Source organism: Populus euphratica, unplaced genomic scaffold, assembly GCF_000495115.2.
Source record: "Populus euphratica unplaced genomic scaffold, PopEup_1.0 scaffold4.1, whole genome shotgun sequence".
NCBI lineage: Eukaryota > Viridiplantae > Streptophyta > Magnoliopsida > Malpighiales > Salicaceae > Populus > Populus euphratica.
In genome coordinates, this window is record NW_011499859.1 from 2,537,540 (window position 1) to 2,556,276 (window position 18,737).

An 18,737-nucleotide genomic window follows, 5' to 3' on the forward strand; every position below is an offset into this window, starting at 1 on the left:
TCTTTAATTTCAATTATGTTTTTATAACATGATGGGTTAAAGTTTGATAAGATTACTTCAATCATAATTAATTTTAGGTCCAATCGATCTCCTTGCACGGGGCATCAGACGAGCTTCAACTCTTGATAATTTTTTCTTCTTAGGAAAATTAATTGTGGCCTGAATTATTTTGAAGCTTTTCAAACTTCCAAATTTCTCAAGAACATTAACCCTCTCCATCGATTATTTATCGTGTAACTCATGATAGGTGCGGATGTTTTTTGGTATCTTCTCTCTGAAGAATTTAACTTTAAAATGGAATAATTCATTGACGTTACTTATTTATTTTGCTTAAATATGATCTCTGTGAGATCTTAAAGCAGTGCAGGCTTTAATTTTTCTGGATCTTATCCGTCAGGCTTGAAGACAGTTCTACAGTATTGGTTTTCATAAAGCTATTGGATGAACTCGAAGGAATTAATTTTAGAAATACCATTTCCTTGATGTTAAGTGATTTTCAGGATAGTTTCTGTGATTATTTTGAGCAGCCATGTAGTTTTTTCAGTAAACATTCAACTCAACAACGATGGATCATAACCAAGATTAATTTATCTTTCATCTAGTTATATTTAGTTGGATGGTTCTTGTTTCAATTCAATTTTCACCATTTTTAGATATTTGATCAATGAATTGATCTTCACCCAAACACTCCTCAGCTCATAGAGAATGAGGGGTTTTTGTCCATGAGAGTGGGATTTGATATCCTATATGCATGGAAAGTGCAGGTGAAGATAAAATCCAAAAAAAGAAGAAGAAAAGATTCAGAAGATTTCAGCATCATTAACTCAAAGAGATGTTCACTTCTCACCTACTACTTACCACGAGGGATTTCATAATTCGTTCAGCTCGAAATCTTTGTAGACCCAACTAGTTTGACGCTTCTTTATGGTTGTAAAGCTACCTTCAAGGATGTAAGCAGCTTACCTGCGTCCTAGTTCCTACCATACCTCCTAACCAGTCCTTTATTATCAAGGGTAAACCTCTTTTTTGCCCCTGCCCTTCGTTTGGTATCAAACAATCTTTAGAGAGAGAGAGAGAGAGAGAGAGAGAGAGAGAGAGAGAGAGAGAGAGAGAGAGAGAGATTTGAGAGGAAACAAAAGAGGAAAAACAATGAAAGTAAAAATGAAATATGAAAAGAGGCGGTCTTTATTTAGTAGTGGAGGATAAACTAAAACTGTAAGAACAATATTGGAAAATTTTAAATTATGTGGGTAGAGGTGGAATATTTATGAATTGTTAGTTTATTAAAATTTCTATTTGAAAAGGATTCATCCCCGAAATGACTGCCAATGCTTCATTACCCTTAATTCTATATGTAGAATTTATATTCGATGAAGAAAATATATAAATGCAGAGATTCTCAGGAAACATAAGCTTTAAGGTTAAGGTTGTTGCCAAGTGGCCCCAGTCGCCTATCCAACCTGTTTTGTCTTTCTTTTCCTTTTTTTATGTTCCTTAACAGTCAAACAATTTCCATAATGGCTGATTCGGATTAATTTCAGGGTATATCCTAAAAATAACACCTTTTCAAGCTTTTCCTCTCATTTGCTCTTGGTTTTCTTTGTTTTCGTCCGAAGATTGCACCTCTGTTAGCAAGGGACATCCTCCTGTCTGTCGAACACTCTTCTCGTTTCAGGTATGAACATAACGTTAATAATCTCAAAGCAAAACCCTTTCCATTGCATGCTAACAGCTCATTGTCTTGTAAGACTCACCTTTCCTGATGATTCAATACATGAAATGCTTGAAAGTTGAGAGTACTATAAATTAAGTAAATCGCTTTCTTATGATATTAAAAAATCTTCAGTTCCATATAGCTAGTCTATATCTACATGTCTTGAATGTCACACATGGACTACCATATTGTAATGATTTGGCAGTTGCTCGATGTAGATTGGATGAACTTTTGGATCCAAAAAAAGACAAAAGCATAGCTTTTTCCTTCCTGAGAAAGTTCAAAGAACCCCACAAATAAATTGCTTTTTTGTCCATACCCAACTTCTATTTGTACCTACCACAATCCAGCGATATTCACAACAGTTTCTTTCTTTCTCTGTTAGATGGTAATCTTTATAGGATTTTTCGTTTAGTATTTGGTGATAGTTATTGTTGTAAATTGTTTTTTGGGTCTCTGTGGTGAAATTCAAATAGTACTTTATGGGGGAGGAGGAGCACGAGAAAGATGAATCTAAGGCAGTCTCTCTGCCTACACCAGCTAAAGAGCATGGACCTGTTAAAGAAGAGAAAGAAGCCTCTTTAAATGATGCTGCTAATGAGAACAACTTGGTCCCAGTTTCTGAAAGTATGTTCTCCTTTTATTCTTCTCCTGAGAAATTAACATAGAAAGACAGGAAAGGGGAAGCTTTATAGTTTAATATTTCATGAAAATTGATATCTTTTGCCTTTTTCTAGCCCCACGTTTTTTTTTTCTTTTTTAATATAAGTTCCCTAGTTATATGATTGAATCTTCAATGTATCAGAGGCTGCAGATCCAACTGCTGCTGAAAACGTTTCAGGGGAATCAAGTAATAGAGGTGTGTGCAGGATACCATTTGAAGTTACTGCTCTCAAATTTGATATTTTTCTTATTGACAGAACATATTGATTTATATCGATCTTCAGATGCTATCCTGTCAAGGGTTGAAACTGAGAAAAGATATGCTCTAATTAAAGCATGGGTAGAAAATGAGAAGGCTAAAGTGGAGAACAAGTAAGAGACTGTTTCTAAAGCTTTGAACTATCCACCTTTTAGTATTGCCATAAAGCAGGCCTCCCCACACCCAGGTTATCAAATCAAGCATAAAAGCATGCTTCAAATGACTCGGGTTCAATCGATTTATCAAACTACTTGCACTATGTACATCTTTGCTAGGGTCTGAAGTTCTCCTGAATTAGAATGTTACAGCATGTAATTGACCAGCTTTTTTTTGGTCATCCAACATCAAATAATGTATTTGAAAGTCCCTGGGATTGGGTCCAGGAATTCAAAATATTAGGCTATAAAAATGCGTCATTGGAAGAAATTTTCCGAACCAGATCAGACACTTTTAAGCTATAGAATCACTAAGAGCGAAACTCCATTACTATCGCCATAGAAGTAAAGTTCATTGTCGTCAGCACATGTTTCAGATATGTAAATGCGAAGACGCTCAATAAATATCTATGTGTGTGTGATACTTGATAGTTTGGTTAGAATTTCCATTTTCAAATTTCTATAGAATTCATCTATACTCTCCGAAGGTGAAAGGTCCATCTTAGATGATTCACGATGTCCTCTTTAAACAAGGATTTTTGCATTTGATTCAGTCCTGCAAGTTGGACGTAAATCCTGGCTTCATAAAGCTTTCAATTCCTACTCAATGATGACTTTCAGAGCTTGATTCTGAGCTAGTTATACACACTGAATTTTCAAATAGGGCTCACAAAAAACTCTCTGCCATTGGATCATGGGAGACAACCAAGAAAGTATCAGTGGAGGCAAAAATAATGAAGTTTGAGGTAAAAAACTTATGAACTGAAGTATCAATTGCGTAATATCGCATCTTCATTTTCTTGACCACATAATAAACTGCATCGACGTTCAAAGTTCTTGTGTAACATATTGTTGCGATGAACTATTGATTTAAAAGTGTCTCGATTAATTTGTGGCATGATAGGAAAAACTGGAGAGGAAGAAGGCTGAATATGCAGAGAAAATGAAGAACAAAGCAGCCGAACTCCACAAGGCTGCTGAAGAGAAGAAAGCAATGATTGAAGCGAAAAAAAGCGAAGAATGTCTTAAGGTAGAGGAAACCGCAGCGAAATTCCGAGCAACCGGGTATGCACCAAAGAAGTTTCTTGGATGCTTTAGTAGCTAAGTTGTTGGGGGCATACCAGAGAAGCATTTTAAAATTGAGTTTTTTTCGATTTTGGCTTGTTTGTTGGTCAGTTCTCTAATTGTCTTCTGATATTGTAAAATTTGGTAACTGGGTGTGCAGCTGTTACATCACCCAAGTTATGACATGAACCAAGCTTGGGTTTTGATATTTCCTTTTGTGTGAGAAGACGTTTCTCCAGTAGAGGAAAACAAAAATGAATTAAACAATGTCATCCATAATACATTTTAACTTCTTAAGCTAACATTCTCAACCCCAGAGGAACATTTGGTAGAGAATAAGAAAATTTCAAATCAATTGAAATAATCAAAATTCTCACAGTTCCAGTTCCCGTGGAATTCTTTTACGAATCATTTATCAGTTTCTCTCCTCTCAAGAAACCACCAGTTCACTCTCACTACTCCCGACATCCAAGAAACAAAAGGGAACCCAATTACGAGAACCAGATTCTAAGCCCACCCATGCAGACAGAGACGACGAACTCGCGATCGACTCAGTGAGTTGAACCGGGATTCTTCTCATCTTGACTCTTTCAAAGCCACATTCAGAATGAGCTCTTCAACGTTTGAATGGTTGTCTAGCTTGCTCGAACCATTTCCAGGGTGCTGAGTCAAGGTCAGGCTATTGGCCACCGGGTCAAGTTACATTGAGATCGCTGATAGATTTGTCGTTACTGAGTCAGTACTCGGTTTTGTGCCAAGCAATTGTGTCGTATTTTATGCACCAATTTTCGCTTTTGGGTCAGGTTCCTTTCTCCTACCGAGCTTGAATTGGTGTCCAAAGATATTGAGGCTCTTACCGGACTGCCAAATTGTCGTGGTGTGATATATTGTTCAGAATCAAAATTCTTTCTTTAGAATCAAAATTTTGGCCAGTCAGTGTGCTTTTATTTTGAAGTGTTCGTTTTCAAATCTTGGCCACTGTTTGGTTGTTGGGTTTTCTGTGGATTGTGATTAAGTGATTGATCTTGATTTAATTGTTTATGTAGCTCTAGGACTCTCTTTGCACGAAGCGGAATGATTTTGACTTTTGTTCTTTATGGAAGGAAAATAGGAATGAAGCATTAGAGTAAATAAAACCTAAATTTCCCAAATGTTTGTGTGGTTTGTTAGGGGCTCTGAGATTTGCTTTGTGAATTTTACGGAATGGAAGTGATTGCTGCTAATTTGGCTGCATGAAGATGAACCTGTTAGATGTTTGTAGGCAAGTTTATGTAATCTCTTCATATCTTTTTTATGATGGCTACTGAGCAGTTAAAGAATTTATGACAGTAATTTTCAGGGACATTAACCTATAAATAAATGAATTTTTTTAAAGCCATGTAAAGTATTATGAACTAATAAAGTATTGGAATAATTTTTCACAAACTTTTCAAGAAATATTGAAGTTTTTTTCTCTATTTCAAGGTATAAGTAGCGTCAGTGTATTACAACAACCTATCCATTTATGAATATAAATCATATCTGCGAACAATGCTTGCATCTTTTATGTAGGATATAAGCAGACTCCTGAGTGGTTGGCCGATCAATTTTGGAATCAAATGGATGCGAATATAGTTCTTTATTGTCATGCCCACACAAGAACTTAGAAGTTACAGATTGGTTGCTAGATATAGTAAAAAATCTATATGGAGATAACTGATTTGTCTACCACATAATAGGAGGATTCTAGTTGTAATTGTTGCCTCCTGTCAGGACTATCTTTAAAAGACTACGTCAGGAAATGCTTCATGTCTATCTTTATATCCACACTATTTTTAGAACTGTGATTTGCATTTTCCAAGAGACATGAACCCTAGGTCACAATAGCTTAAATAAGCGATTCGTGTCCTTTTCTCCATCCATTGAACATTCATTTTATTGATCTGGGTCACATATTCTGGGAATTCCATCTATCTTAACTTCTGAGATAGAGTGGAACGGAACTTTCAGAATTTGTTGTTGAAGTTTCCTGTTAAAGCTTTTCCAAGCATCCCTTCCGATATCAGATTTTATATCGCTGGTTTTAGATTCACTAGGACCAACATAATGGGTTTCACTGGGACCTTAGAGAAATGCAAGGCCTGTGATAAAACTGTTTATTTCATTGAATTGGTGTCTGCTGATGGAGTTCCTTATCATAAGAAGTGCTTCAAATGCAGCCACTGCAATGGACTTCTTGTGGTACGAGTTCTATCCACTTATCCTCCCCCCCTCGCATGCCTTCTCTCTTTCGTAGCTGTTGTCCATTTAAGAATTAATGAATATGATCTCTTAACAGGATTAATGAATTTGACCCACCATGAAATTTTTCTTATAGATGAGCAGCTATTCCTCAATCGATGGAGTTTTATATTGCAAACCTCATTACGACCAGCTATTCAAGGAGACTGGCAATTTTACCAAGAAACTCCAATCCTGTGAGATCCTCTTCTTTGTTTTCCTTATGTTCAATTCTTTTACATACTTTTGGAATTGGTTTTCCACGGAGAAGGATGTAGTCCTCCCTATTTTACCTTTCCTTTGAGCGCTAACAGTGTGTTTCTGCATTCTGGCTGTTAGCGGGAGAGAAGAAAAATGGCCTGGTACTAAAATTGCTCACAACTGATACTTTTTCATTACCCTACTTTTGTTTCTGATGGAAATCTCTAGGTTGTTTGCTGAAGTTTGATGTATGTTTTCCCAATTACGCAGACAAAGGCCCCAAGCAAACTCTCTTCCATGTTCTCTGGCACCCAGGACAAATGCGCATCCTGTAAAAAAACTGTATACCCACTAGAGAAGGTTTCTTATCTTCCCTTTCTCTGTCTCACAATTCTTATTTCCCCAATTAACATTCATTCCTAATCCATTATATGTATATATTTGCACAAACTCAAATGGAAATGCAAAAGTCAGAATAATTCTCATTGATATTTTTGTTGTGCCATAACCTATAATTTCATGCACTAAATGTTAAAAAATTATTTCAATCTAAATTAGATATTTTTTTTAATATAATATAGAGTCTTATTAACCAAATAATTATAAGTTTAAATTTTAATATTTTTATTCTAATTAATAAAAATTAAATACAATGTAACTTTTGTATATACAAATTTTAAGCTCAAATTAATTTTACTTAAAAAAATATATTAGATAGTAATATAAAAATATTTTTGAGACTTTGCCTACAGTTTATACTTTTAAATTAAAATAATTTTTTAATATAATATTAACACCTTAACCAAATTTAATCTTACTCATTTTATTCTATTGGTTCAGATGGTTCAATAAATGATCAAAATAATATGATTGAGTGAGAGTAAAAAGGCTTATCGCTGTAACCAAAATCTTGACAGGTGACTGTGGAGGGAGAATTCTTTCACAAGTCATGCTTCAGGTGCTCTCATGGAGGTTGCTTTATCACACCATCATCCTACGCTGCTCTTGACGGTATACTATACTGCAAGGCCCACTTCTCGCAATTGTTTAAGCAGAAGGGAAGCTATAGTTATCTCACCAAAACTTCCACGATGAAGAAAAACGCAGTAAATTTGCCAGAAGAAAAATCTGAAGCAGAACAAAACCACTTAACAGTACCAGAAGCTAGCTCTGACTTAGCCATTGCACATGAGAATGTGCAGAACTAGTTATCAATGCTGTATTGCCCCTTTCACATGCCTCTCAAGGGGACATTGAGGTTACAGAAGTGGTTGCTCTCCTTTTTCCTTGTAAGGCATGTGTCCATAGAGAAGGGGAAACTGTTAAACAAAATAAATGGTAAAAAGAAAGTCTTTTTATTTATTTTTTCTTGGCCATTCTTTCTCTAATTAGTGGTTTCAACAACAAAGAAAGGATCCCACTTGCTATCAATACAAACTTCTTCCCATATGAAGGATTTAATCCCTGGAACTTAACCTGTTAGACGACAGTATCTACCTTGTAATTCTATAAGATGTGAATTTTACATTAATATAAAACCAAATCAGTTCATGTAGGCGTTAATTGATAATTAATCATATTCCAAACAAGCATAGTTTATGTTGGGCATATAATATTATGTTGACATTAAACTATAACATCCAGACAAGCAATAAATGACAATTTTTACTTGAATAACTAGCCATTGCCTTGCTGTTGCTCTGGATGAATTTTTTTTTAATATTTTAAAAAAATTATGTCTTTTTTATGTTTTAAATTTTGATTTTTATTATTTTGATTTCTAATTTATTTTTTAATTAGTTTATAAATTTATGGTTTTTAATTTTACCCTTCAATCAAGAATTTATTTTTAGTTTTTTATGTTAACAGTGATTCTTACTCTTTTGATTTTTTTATTAAATTGATTTTTTTTTAATTTTATCATTCAATCAAATATAAAATTTATTTTGTATTTCAATTTTGATCCCTATTATTTTAATTATTATTTTTAATCCTTTTATATAATTGAATTTTTTTCTAATTTTATCATTTAATATTTAATTAGTTAAGAATTGAACTTTATAATTTTTTAAATAAGATGTTTTAGATCTAATAAACTAGGTCACGAGTTTGAAAGGTTAACACAAATTATTTTTTTAAAAAAATTTATAATTATTTTTTTATTTTATCTTTGAACTAAAGATCTAGTTAGATATCCCGAGTTGACTTTATCCTGATTATCAGAATTACAAGCTTGATATGTTAATTCAAGTTAACCATAACCAATTTTTTATATCTTTTTTATTTTATTTCATTTTTTTTTATATCTAATAAATTGTGAATTGAAATATATCATTTATCTTTTTTAAAAAAATTATTTTCCCTTGAATTATTCTAATTATATTTTTTAAACTTAATTCATTCATTATTATTTTTTACCTGATTAAAATAAAATTAACTTATTTTAACTAGTTGGATTTATTATTTAAATTTTTTTTTTTAAATTTACTTGCGGTAATGAACTTTATTTTTTACCATTCAATCAAGAATTTATTTTTAATTTTTTATGTTAATGGTGATTCTCACTCTTTTGATTTTTTTTATTAAATTGATATTTCTTTTTAATTTCATTATTCAGTCAAATATAAAATTCATTTTGTATTTTAATTTTGATCCCTATTATTTTAATTATTATTTTTAATTTAATATTTAATTGGTTAAGAATTGAATTTCATGATTTTCTAGATAAGGTGTTTTAGATTTAATAAACTAAATCACCAGTTTGAAAGGTTAACACAAATTATTTTTAAAAAAAAAACTTTATAATTATTTTTTTATTTTGTTTTTGAATTAAAAGTCTAATGACATATCCCGAATTGATTTAATTCTGATTATCAGAATTACAAACTTTATATGCTAATTCAAGTTAACTATAACTAATTTTTTATATCTTTTTTATTCTATTTCATTCTTTTATGTCTAATAAATTGTGAATTGAAATATATTATTTATTTTTTTAAAAAAATTATTTTTCCTTGAATTATTCTAATTATGTTTTTTTTAACTTAATTCATTCATTATTAATTTTTGCCTGATTAAAATAAGATTAACTTATTTTAACTAGTTGAATTTACTATTTAATTCTTTTTTTAAAAAAAATTGCTTGCGGTATTGAACTTTATTTTTTACTCAAAAAATATAGCAGACTCCCGGTGAATTGCTGGCAGCAAGGCTAGTGACATGCTATAATATGGCTGGGGTGACAACGTGGCATATACTGATACGACGTAAAAGTAAAGTAGCAAAACCATAAAACGCTATCGAGACTCCAGAGAACTAGATAAAGCTCTTCCCTTCCCTTCCTTTTTTATGCTCGAAAAGTCTCTTTATTTTTTTCCTTAAAGCACAGTCGCTGGGTGCAAAACATTAAACAAAGTTTAATGCCATCCACCACCATCTGATGAGATTACTCTTTCCAATCCCCCAAAAAGAATGGACTGTCTTGCTCTTGCCACCACCTCAGCCACTTCATCTTCCTTCTCTGTGAGAAAAATACTGTTTCCTTCACCATCAGTTGCAGTAAAAGCAAGAAGTAGCAGAAGAGAAATATGGTTTCCTAGGAAAAATGGGTTCTTGGTTTTGGCTGCAAAAGAAGAAGGACAACCAAAGCTGGACCAGTGGGACCAAATGGAGCTCAAGTTTGGTCATTTACTTGGTGAAGACCCCAAACTTACTCTTGCTAAGGTAATTGCTGTGTTTTTTTTTCAAGGAATGGGAAATTATGCTTATTTTAGCTGAAGTTTTCATTTATAGTTCAATACTTAAAGTGAAAGCATGCCTATTTTTTGTAGGAATTCTTCAAAGTTCATTTTTAAAAGGATGTTCATAAATTGTTGCTTTGAAATTTGAATTTGATTATATTGGTGATTTTAAATTTGTGGTTTTGTTGCTTAGATAATGGCTAGAAAAGAAAACCCGGATGTTTCATATCTTGAAGTTGAGAAATCATTTTACAAGAATAAGGGTAGAGCAATAGAAATAAAGGAGGTTCCTTTTGATGTTTCAATGAAAAAGAAACCATCCAATGTATTGGATGGTTTGAATTTAGTTCGGCCGGTTCCGAAGGAAGGATTTAAATTTCAAGAAAAGGATAAGCCAGTAGCTCCTCCCAAGATAAAGAAATCAAACCAACCTGTTGAAAAAGCAATGGATAACGCAAAGCATAGTGTTCCAAATGTTATTTTGAGAAAGCCATCTTTGTATGTAGAGGATGATGTGGAAGATAGGCCATCTAGGAATAGGGTGAATATTTTACCAAATTTAACATTGAAAATGGGAAATGATCAAAATAAGGAGAAGTTTAGTGATATGACACTATTGAGAAAGCCACGACCAATGAGTGTTGATGAGAAGCCAGATTCTGGCAATTTGGGAACTGAAGTTAATCATGATGGTGCTGGAATGAGGGTTGAAAAAGAAGAAGGTGAGAATAGATATAGTGGTTTTACGCTGTTAAAAAAACCCAAAACTATGAAGATTGAGTTCAAAGAGTCTTCAGAAACCGGGGATGCCTCATTTGTGGAGGAGCAAGAAGTAGAAGATAACTACATATCAGGTAATAAACTATGCTGCTTTGTAACAATCCTTTCAGTGAGAATTGAATCTTTTTCGTTTCGTGTTGCTATTTTGTGGGGCTTCTTTTATTCTTTACATTTCCTTTTTAATGCACAGCAAGATTCAAATATGTAAGTGATCCTATCTGAACCCACCTTTTAGGTTCTAAGCTAAAGTGCATATCAGTGGCTTTTTTGTTGGAACTAGAATTGTAAAAATTAAGCACATATTAGTGGCTTTTTTGTTGGAGCTAGAATTGTAAAAAATAACACCATGCATGATTTTTAAGGAAGGCAGCCATCAGAGAAGAGCAATATTGAGTTCACTGAAGAGGAAGATGCCCTAAAGCAACAATCTGATAACAATTTGGTTGATTCTGCTGTCAAGATCTCTATGGAAACTGCACTGCAAGGGAAACCAAAGAGGTCTGCAGAGTCATACATCAGATTTATATTAATGTTTACCTGCCAAAGCATTTGTACGTTTATCCTAGTTTTCTTGTTAGATTTTCCTTATTTAACATGCTGCTTTTTATAGATTAGACCAATATGTTGAAGCGACATCAGCCTCTAGAGTAGAAGATTTGAATCTTGTAAATCCTGAAAATCTTGGAAATGCTAATGAGGATGTCTCTTCCATATCACCACTGGAGGTGAGATTGTTATGTCTTTATCAAATCTTGTAATGGTTTTGATTAATAACTGTTGAGTATTAATTCTGGGCAGTTTATGGACTTGTAGGTTGCTGATTGGAAAAGGGCAGATGATTTGCTTAGGACAGGAGATAGAGTAGAAGTTGAGTTAATTAGCTTCAGCGTAAGAGGTTTCATTGTAAGTCCAATTTGACAAAGTAGTAAATGGGCTTTGCTTGGACTTGTTTTCTCCTCTTGTACTATGTTATTTGCAGAACAACAAGTTCTTTTGCACGCAACCTCTCTGAATTCCATGCAACTATTTGCAGGTATCTTTTGGCTCTCTGGTAGGATTTTTGCCATACCGTAACCTAGCTGCAAGGTGGAAGTTCTTAGCTTTTGAGTCATGGTTGAAACAGAAAGGCTTGGATCCATCACTCTACAAGAAAAACTTAGGAATAATTGGAAGCTACAATGTCCCAGAAAAGAACAGTTCTCTTGATTCAAGCATTGTTCCAAATACGGATAGAAAAATTGAGGTAGAAAATAAGCCGGATATGAAGTTAGAGGATCTTCTTAGGCTCTATGACCAAGAAAAACTGAAGTTCCTGTCTTCTTTTGTTGGTCAGGTTTGGAAATATTAACTTGGTATTTTAATAATAAACATTTCTCTTTCAAGTTTTCATGGACTTCTATTTGCAGAAAATCAAAGTGAACGTGGTTATTGCTGATAGAAAATTGAGGAAACTTGTAGTTTCTCTGAGGCCAAAAGAGAAGGAAGAGTTGGTTGAGAAAAAGAGACATCTAATGGTAAGGAACTTGTCCAGATGCACTAATTCTTGATTCTTATTGTTCACTATTTTTTTATATGCAAGCTTTAAATTCCTGAAAACATTTATAACAGTTTGACAGTGAAAATAATTATCACAATTTATGTAGTTTCATATTCAAGTTACTTTGATTTTCAGAACTGAAACTTGGATTTGTTTGTTGGGTTAATTGTGAGCTGACCCTTTTGTGGTTGAAGCAGTGTTGATAGAAAGAAAATGCACCATAACAATCAAAATGTTACATAATTGACGTGAAGAAGCAAGCTTGTTGTCTGTTAGATTATCAGATGAATTTCAGGCCAAACTTTATCTCCTATACATCTGGATTCTGTGTTGTCCAAAAGCTTGTTGTTCATTAGCTTATCAAGCAAGCTTCTGGTCTTCATGTTCTCATGCCATTTGTTTTTCCAGGCTACACTTCAAATTGGGGATGTTGTGAAATGCTGCATCAAGAAAGTAACTTATTTTGGCATTTTTGTTGAGGTAAATCAATAATTTTTCTACATTCATCAAGCTGAATTACAGTTATGTATGCTGATAATTCTTTGAGCAAGAAATCATTGCTTAGTAGGGAAATTTGAATATTTTTAAAGATATGCAGAAAAAAGGGTTCAAGAGATACCTTATTGACTGGTGGAGGGCTGAGTGGTTTGATTTGTGTCAATATCTTTAATTCCTTAAAATAGAGTCAAAAGTTTAGAGTCATGAGATCCTAGAATACTTGCACAAAATATTTAACCTAACTATACTCATTTAGGTTGAAGGTGTGCCTGCGTTAATTCATGCATCGGAGGTCTCATGGGATGCCACTCTGAACCCTGCATCCTGTTTTAAAGTTGGTCAGGTATGTTACCTGTTTTATGATTAAATTTTCAGACAATTAAATATCTCCATTGACCGTGTACATGTGCTGGTTCCATAACGCACCATAAAAGATTGTCTATAGGCTCATCAATATGTTGATCTTTCAGAAAAACTCTGTCCTTGTTCTGTGTGCTGTCTGGCATGAGTACTTTGCCTACAGCCAAACCTTACTGAAAACTGGCTATGAAAAAAACTGATCAAATACTTCGCTTGTTGTAATGCTTCTTTTGCTGCCAATTCTTTCATGCCATTTCAATTTTGAAGAAGGTTATTCTTGTTGCAGATTGTGGAGGCAAAAGTTCACCAATTGGACTTTACCCTTCAACGTATTTTCTTATCATTGAAGGAGATTACAGTAAGTTATATTTAACTTGTTTATCCGATGCTGAATTTCTATCCTAGGCCAAGGCAATTCAACAATATGTCCATTGTATAATGTGTTGTTTCTCTTTCGCTTGGCAGCCTGATCCTCTGATTGAGACCCTGGAATCTGTCTTTGGTGGTCGTGCTCCCCTGGATGGGAGATTACAAGCAGCAGAAGCAGATTCTGAGGTTTTATTCTCATCCTTTGAGTAGCACCTTTAGTCATCAACTCCTCGTCACTTTGACTTGCCAAATAAAAGGCTTTCTACTTTTTATTTATTTTTAATAAATAAAAGACTGCATTTCAATGTTATTATATAAATACAATATGTGGATAGAGTAAGAGTTGCTGAACAAGAATATCTGCATCATTATGATTTCTGAATAAAAAAGAACAAGGAAATAAGGCCCGGACCAACCAAACTTGCTTCATAATATTCAAGCAAGATTCTCCAAATAAACTTATTCATGAAAAAAATTGATGATTGTGCTGATTCCAATATGAAAAATTGATTCTGGTGGTGTCTAATTTGAGAGCGAAGCTTTTACTGGTGCTGTGCCCTGCCATCTGTTAAATAATATTTTCAGTAAAATCCCCAAATTGTGAAAAGTAGGCTTTGAAGGTGGATGATAGTAATAGGAGTGAAATTTATGGGATTTAATGATTGAAAGGGTTTAAGATCAGTTACAGGGGTTTTGGTAATGATTCATATGTTGACAGCCATGTCAGGCTGGCGATGGAAACACTAGCATTGTTATGTTTTTCATTGCATGATGTTTATTTTTTGCTTCAAAGTTTGATTTGACAATTGTAATCGCACAAGTACAATGCAATTCTGCCGCAGTTTAGGAAGATTGGGCAAGTTTGCCTTCCATTTCTCAGTTAATTACGGGGTACTTCCTATGATGCATGTATTTATGGAAGCAAGTATCAATAGTTAGTTGAACGATGCTCTATGTATTCTCTGCACCTCGTACATTGTGTTGCAGTAGCTATTCTTGAATTTTCTGACTTGGGAATTCTGCAGTGGGCTGATGTTGAAACACTTGTCAAAGAGTTGCAACAAATTCAAGGGATCCAGTCTGTAGCTAGAGGCCGCTTCTTTTTGAGTCCAGGTTTAGCTCCCACATTTCAGGTACAAGGACTTATTAACTAGATATCGCTCCAGAAGTTACAAATTAAAGGTGCACCTCACCCCTATAATCATGGTCATGATTTTACAGGGTGTTAATAGCTGTAGCGAATGTACCATTTGTTATTGTAGCCTTTGTTTCTTAACTCTGAAAGAAAGCACTGGTTTCTCACCTTCTATATATTATTTATCCTTGACTTGAATCATGCTAGCTAATCCGATTCCCATCTATCTTCTGCTTCAGGTTTATATGGCGTCCATGTTTGAGAATCAATACAAATTGCTTGCTCGATCTGGAAACAAAGTACAAGAGGTAAAAATTTTGGAGTTCGCAAGTGTTTGTGTTATTGGATTCCTGATGGTCCCATCAATCTTCTTGATCAAGAGATTCACCTTTTGCAAATTGAAAAATGCATCCGTATGAAAGTTTCTTGCATGCATAAATAGTTGAAAGTTTGATCCTATTCTCGTATTAAAAGTATATTACCTTGAAGATTCTGCACTTCTTAAATCAGCATGTTTGAGCCCTGAACTTTTGCCTTGTACAAATAGCTTCATGAACTTGCTGAAGATATTACAAGACTACCTTCCTGACACCACTTATAGTGCCCTTACCCACTTTCAAGTGAAAACAGGACAAATGCATGAAAATATAAGCCACCCGAGCAATCAATTTCAGTTGTTTTCATTTGAAGAGTTTGTTTTCTGAGCTCGCCATCTTTATACTTCATAAAGTAATTACTTGAACTTGGCCATAAAGCATTATTGCTTGAGAACAGGTATTCTGAATTATTTCCAATAATAAAAATTGCAATCTCTTAAGAAATTAAAAAAACAAAAAGATTAAATATGCTGGCTGAACAAGGTGAAAGTTAACGACTATGTTGTGACTGTATGAAGGGAAACTAAACAAACAGTCACGATCTTTCCTTTTAAACACCTTAATTTTTGTTATTTTTTATTTTTGGTGATTAAACCTCAATTTTGCATCAGGTGATAGTTCAGGCATCATTGAGCAAAGAAGAAATGAAATCTACGATTTTGTCTTGCACTAACAGAGTGGAATAGTTTTGTGCTGAACTGTAAATTCCTCTGACCTCCGACCCACTCTACAAGCAGCCATATTTCAGACTGTGACGCTGGACTTTGCCAACATTAGCTAAAAAAAGGGGTTCTGTTCTACATATTTTTATTCTTTACTACTTATTTTCTGTTTCTTCTTTGTGTGGATTTGGTTGGGCGAAGCTTTTGCGGTATTACACAATCTCTGTTTGCTGTCACAGGTTGTATTAGCGTAACTGTTGTACAAAGATATTCAATTATGGTATTTTATTAATTTTTATAGAAAAGATTTAGGAGCTGGCTCCGTGATCGCTTGTATAAAACACACTAGCTAGAGAGGACAGTTCAAATCACCATTGCTCTCACATTTTACCTGATCCTCACAGCTGGCATCGCTGCCATGCCTAGATCAGCTCTCGTCTTTGCTGTGCCAGTCTCCACTGTAATGATCTGATAAATCAAACCCAAGATTTATTTCCCATCTTCTGTACCGTTAGAAACAACCCATGGAGTGACAAATTTCTTTTTATATGAAGGAAGGTATCGTGTATTGCAAATTAACTGAGCAGCTTGTCTCAATCTTGCAACATCAAATCTGAAAAACCAACGTATCTGGAATCATCCTCCTCCAGACCCAGTACCCTAGATGTAGGCTGCACTGCTGCTGCTGGGGATTATGCAAGTTATGTTAACATTGCAATACAAGGGATCCATTTCATGCTATACATTTGTTAGAAAAATAAGATTCCTTTGTTTAGCTTTGGTGGATACTTGATTTTTAGGTTGAAGTTCAAGATCCTTGAATTAACTACGTGCCATCTCGTCTTCCCTGGCCTGACTTGTTGAAATGGCCAGATCTTGATGCAGCTACTAATATTTTCTTGTCTGGCTAGATACAAGGATTGTATCAAGTTCAGGATTACAGCTCATGGTTTCTTAAACAGGCAAAAACTTTGCCTTCTGTGCTAATTGTTCCAGAAAAGGAAAAAACAGAAAGAGAGCTCTCGCTGTATCACTGATATTTTAGTATCTACTTCAAGATTCACATTGTAGTCTAACTTGAAAATTCCATGCAACTGGTCTTTGCTTCAGTTGAACAACCCAGAGAACTGGACCGATTGAGGAGCTGTCTTGTGAAAACCAAAGACTGCGATAACCTATAAAAAAAAATATAAGGTTGTTAAAAAGACCAAATTAACAGATCTTTTTCATAGTATAATTAAGATTTATTAACAGGTGCTTATGTATTATTATACTAATACTAATTAGACATTTACACGGAAAACTAACAGATTGAACTTATTTAACCTCACCAAAATATAAACAAGAGAACTGAAAAAAATAATAACCATGAAACCCACAATATCAAACTATAAAAGGATAAAATCAGAAAAAATATTAATGAAAAAATATTAAAAAAATCAAGTAAGGTTATTAAAACTCGTAAGTGGTATCATCTAGACTAAATAATTCAATAGAAGGAAAAACATATAAAAAACAAATTTTAATTTTAAAAAGAATTGAATTTTGATGAACAAAATGAAAAAAAAGGTGATTTTTAAAGAATATAGCTCACCTAAATAAACCTCTCATCTAGACCATGAAAAAAAATAACCTAATTAAAAAATAACAAAATTTATTTTTTAAAATGAACAACTTCAAAAATATAAATAGAAAAAATAACGATATCATCCCATGTTAATTTTTCAAATTAATAATCTTAAGTAATGACTAAACTAGAAGCATTATATCTGGAAAGCAACTATTTAAAAACTTGACTCAGCTTGACAAATTGACTCGTGTTCCAGGTGATCCTTGACTTAAATTAACCGGAGTTTCAAAAAAAATTAAAAGAGAATTGATCTATTGTAATTGATCAAAAATCTGGGTTGACTGATGTTTCGATTAACCTAAGAAAAATCCAATCAAAACAAGGTCAAAATCCCTTTTTTTTAAAGGGTATCATTTTGACTTTTTTATAAAACAAAAAAATTTAATTAACTTTGGTTCACTCAAGTCAACCCACTTGATTTATGACCCGATAATTATTCTAGATTGACTATTGGAAAAGGTCTAGAAAGAATAGGAAAAACTAAGAAACCAAATCTTAACAAATAAAATGTCAAATTATGAAATAAATAAAATTAAATGTTAAAAAATAATTATTAAAAGAATAAGAGTTTCATTTAAAACTTCATTTGAAAAAAAAAATGAGAGGATAAACTAAAATTTTGAGTTAAAGGAAAAAATTGAAAACAAAATCAAATTAATAAATGAATCAAAAATAAAATAAAAATAAAAATCAAGAGAATTAGGACCAAATTTTTAAAAAATAAAAAATCAAGATTATGAATTTAAAGATAAAATTGAAAAAAAATTAAAAATCAATTAAATGCTAAGAATCAAAATTGAAAATCAAAATATTGAGAATCAAACCTTAAATATATTTTTAAAAAATAAACTAAATAACAAAATCAAAAAGAAAAATTGAATTTACAAAATAATTAAAAAAAAAAAACAAAGAGAACCAATTTTCAACAAACTCAATAATAATAAATGAAAATTTTAAAAATAATTAAAAAGGATTAAAGTCAATTCAGTCCAACCTTTAGAATTTATAACACAAGTCATAAGGCCGGATCACAATGTAAAAGATAAATATAAAAAAATAACAATGTAAAATTCTAAATCAACCAAAATAATTAGTGATAAACTTGAAAAAATAAATTAAAAAATGATTTAAAAAGAAAGAAAACCAAATTTGACATAAAAAGAAAATAAAACCAAATCATAAGAGATGAAATTGAAAAAAAAAATAATTAAGAAAAGAATAAGAATAATTAAAAATAAAAATGATATTTGATATAAAAATAAAATGTCAAGAAATAAAATCTAGAGACATATTAATTCAATAAATGATTCAAGATAAAACTCATAACAATTAA

General features: G+C 32.9%; 3 protein-coding genes across 4 annotated transcripts; all 3 read left to right on the forward strand.

Moving 5' to 3' along the window:
* The first annotated feature begins 1,432 nt into the window (after positions 1-1,432).
* Positions 1,433-4,135, forward strand: LOC105124411 (remorin-like). Its single transcript, XM_011024429.1, has 7 exons — positions 1,433-1,447; positions 1,605-1,675; positions 2,191-2,341; positions 2,520-2,573; positions 2,662-2,749; positions 3,456-3,537; positions 3,696-4,135. The coding sequence occupies exons 3-7, from the start codon at positions 2,197-2,199 to the stop codon at positions 3,894-3,896; spliced, it is 570 nt and encodes a 189-aa protein (XP_011022731.1). The 5' UTR covers positions 1,433-1,447; positions 1,605-1,675; positions 2,191-2,196; the 3' UTR covers positions 3,897-4,135.
* A 1,783-nt stretch (positions 4,136-5,918) lies between these two features.
* LOC105124412 (LIM domain-containing protein WLIM2b-like) lies at positions 5,919-7,672 on the forward strand. Its single transcript, XM_011024430.1, has 5 exons — positions 5,919-6,076; positions 6,213-6,312; positions 6,455-6,477; positions 6,587-6,676; positions 7,234-7,672. The coding sequence occupies exons 1-5, from the start codon at positions 5,942-5,944 to the stop codon at positions 7,522-7,524; spliced, it is 639 nt and encodes a 212-aa protein (XP_011022732.1). The 5' UTR covers positions 5,919-5,941; the 3' UTR covers positions 7,525-7,672.
* A 1,947-nt stretch (positions 7,673-9,619) lies between these two features.
* Positions 9,620-16,086, forward strand: LOC105124413 (Nucleic acid-binding, OB-fold-like protein). 2 transcript variants are annotated; one of them, XM_011024432.1, is made up of 15 exons: positions 9,620-10,039; positions 10,250-10,756; positions 10,787-10,910; positions 11,199-11,334; positions 11,447-11,561; positions 11,650-11,739; positions 11,870-12,169; positions 12,243-12,350; positions 12,782-12,853; positions 13,128-13,214; positions 13,518-13,589; positions 13,697-13,786; positions 14,626-14,733; positions 14,975-15,043; positions 15,724-16,086. In XM_011024432.1, the coding sequence occupies exons 1-15, from the start codon at positions 9,788-9,790 to the stop codon at positions 15,796-15,798; spliced, it is 2,205 nt and encodes a 734-aa protein (XP_011022734.1). In that variant the 5' UTR covers positions 9,620-9,787; the 3' UTR covers positions 15,799-16,086. The 2 variants fall into 2 exon arrangements, with proteins under 2 accessions (XP_011022734.1, XP_011022733.1); XM_011024431.1 differs by having other exon boundaries at positions 10,250-10,910.
* The last annotated feature ends 2,651 nt before the right edge of the window (positions 16,087-18,737 follow it).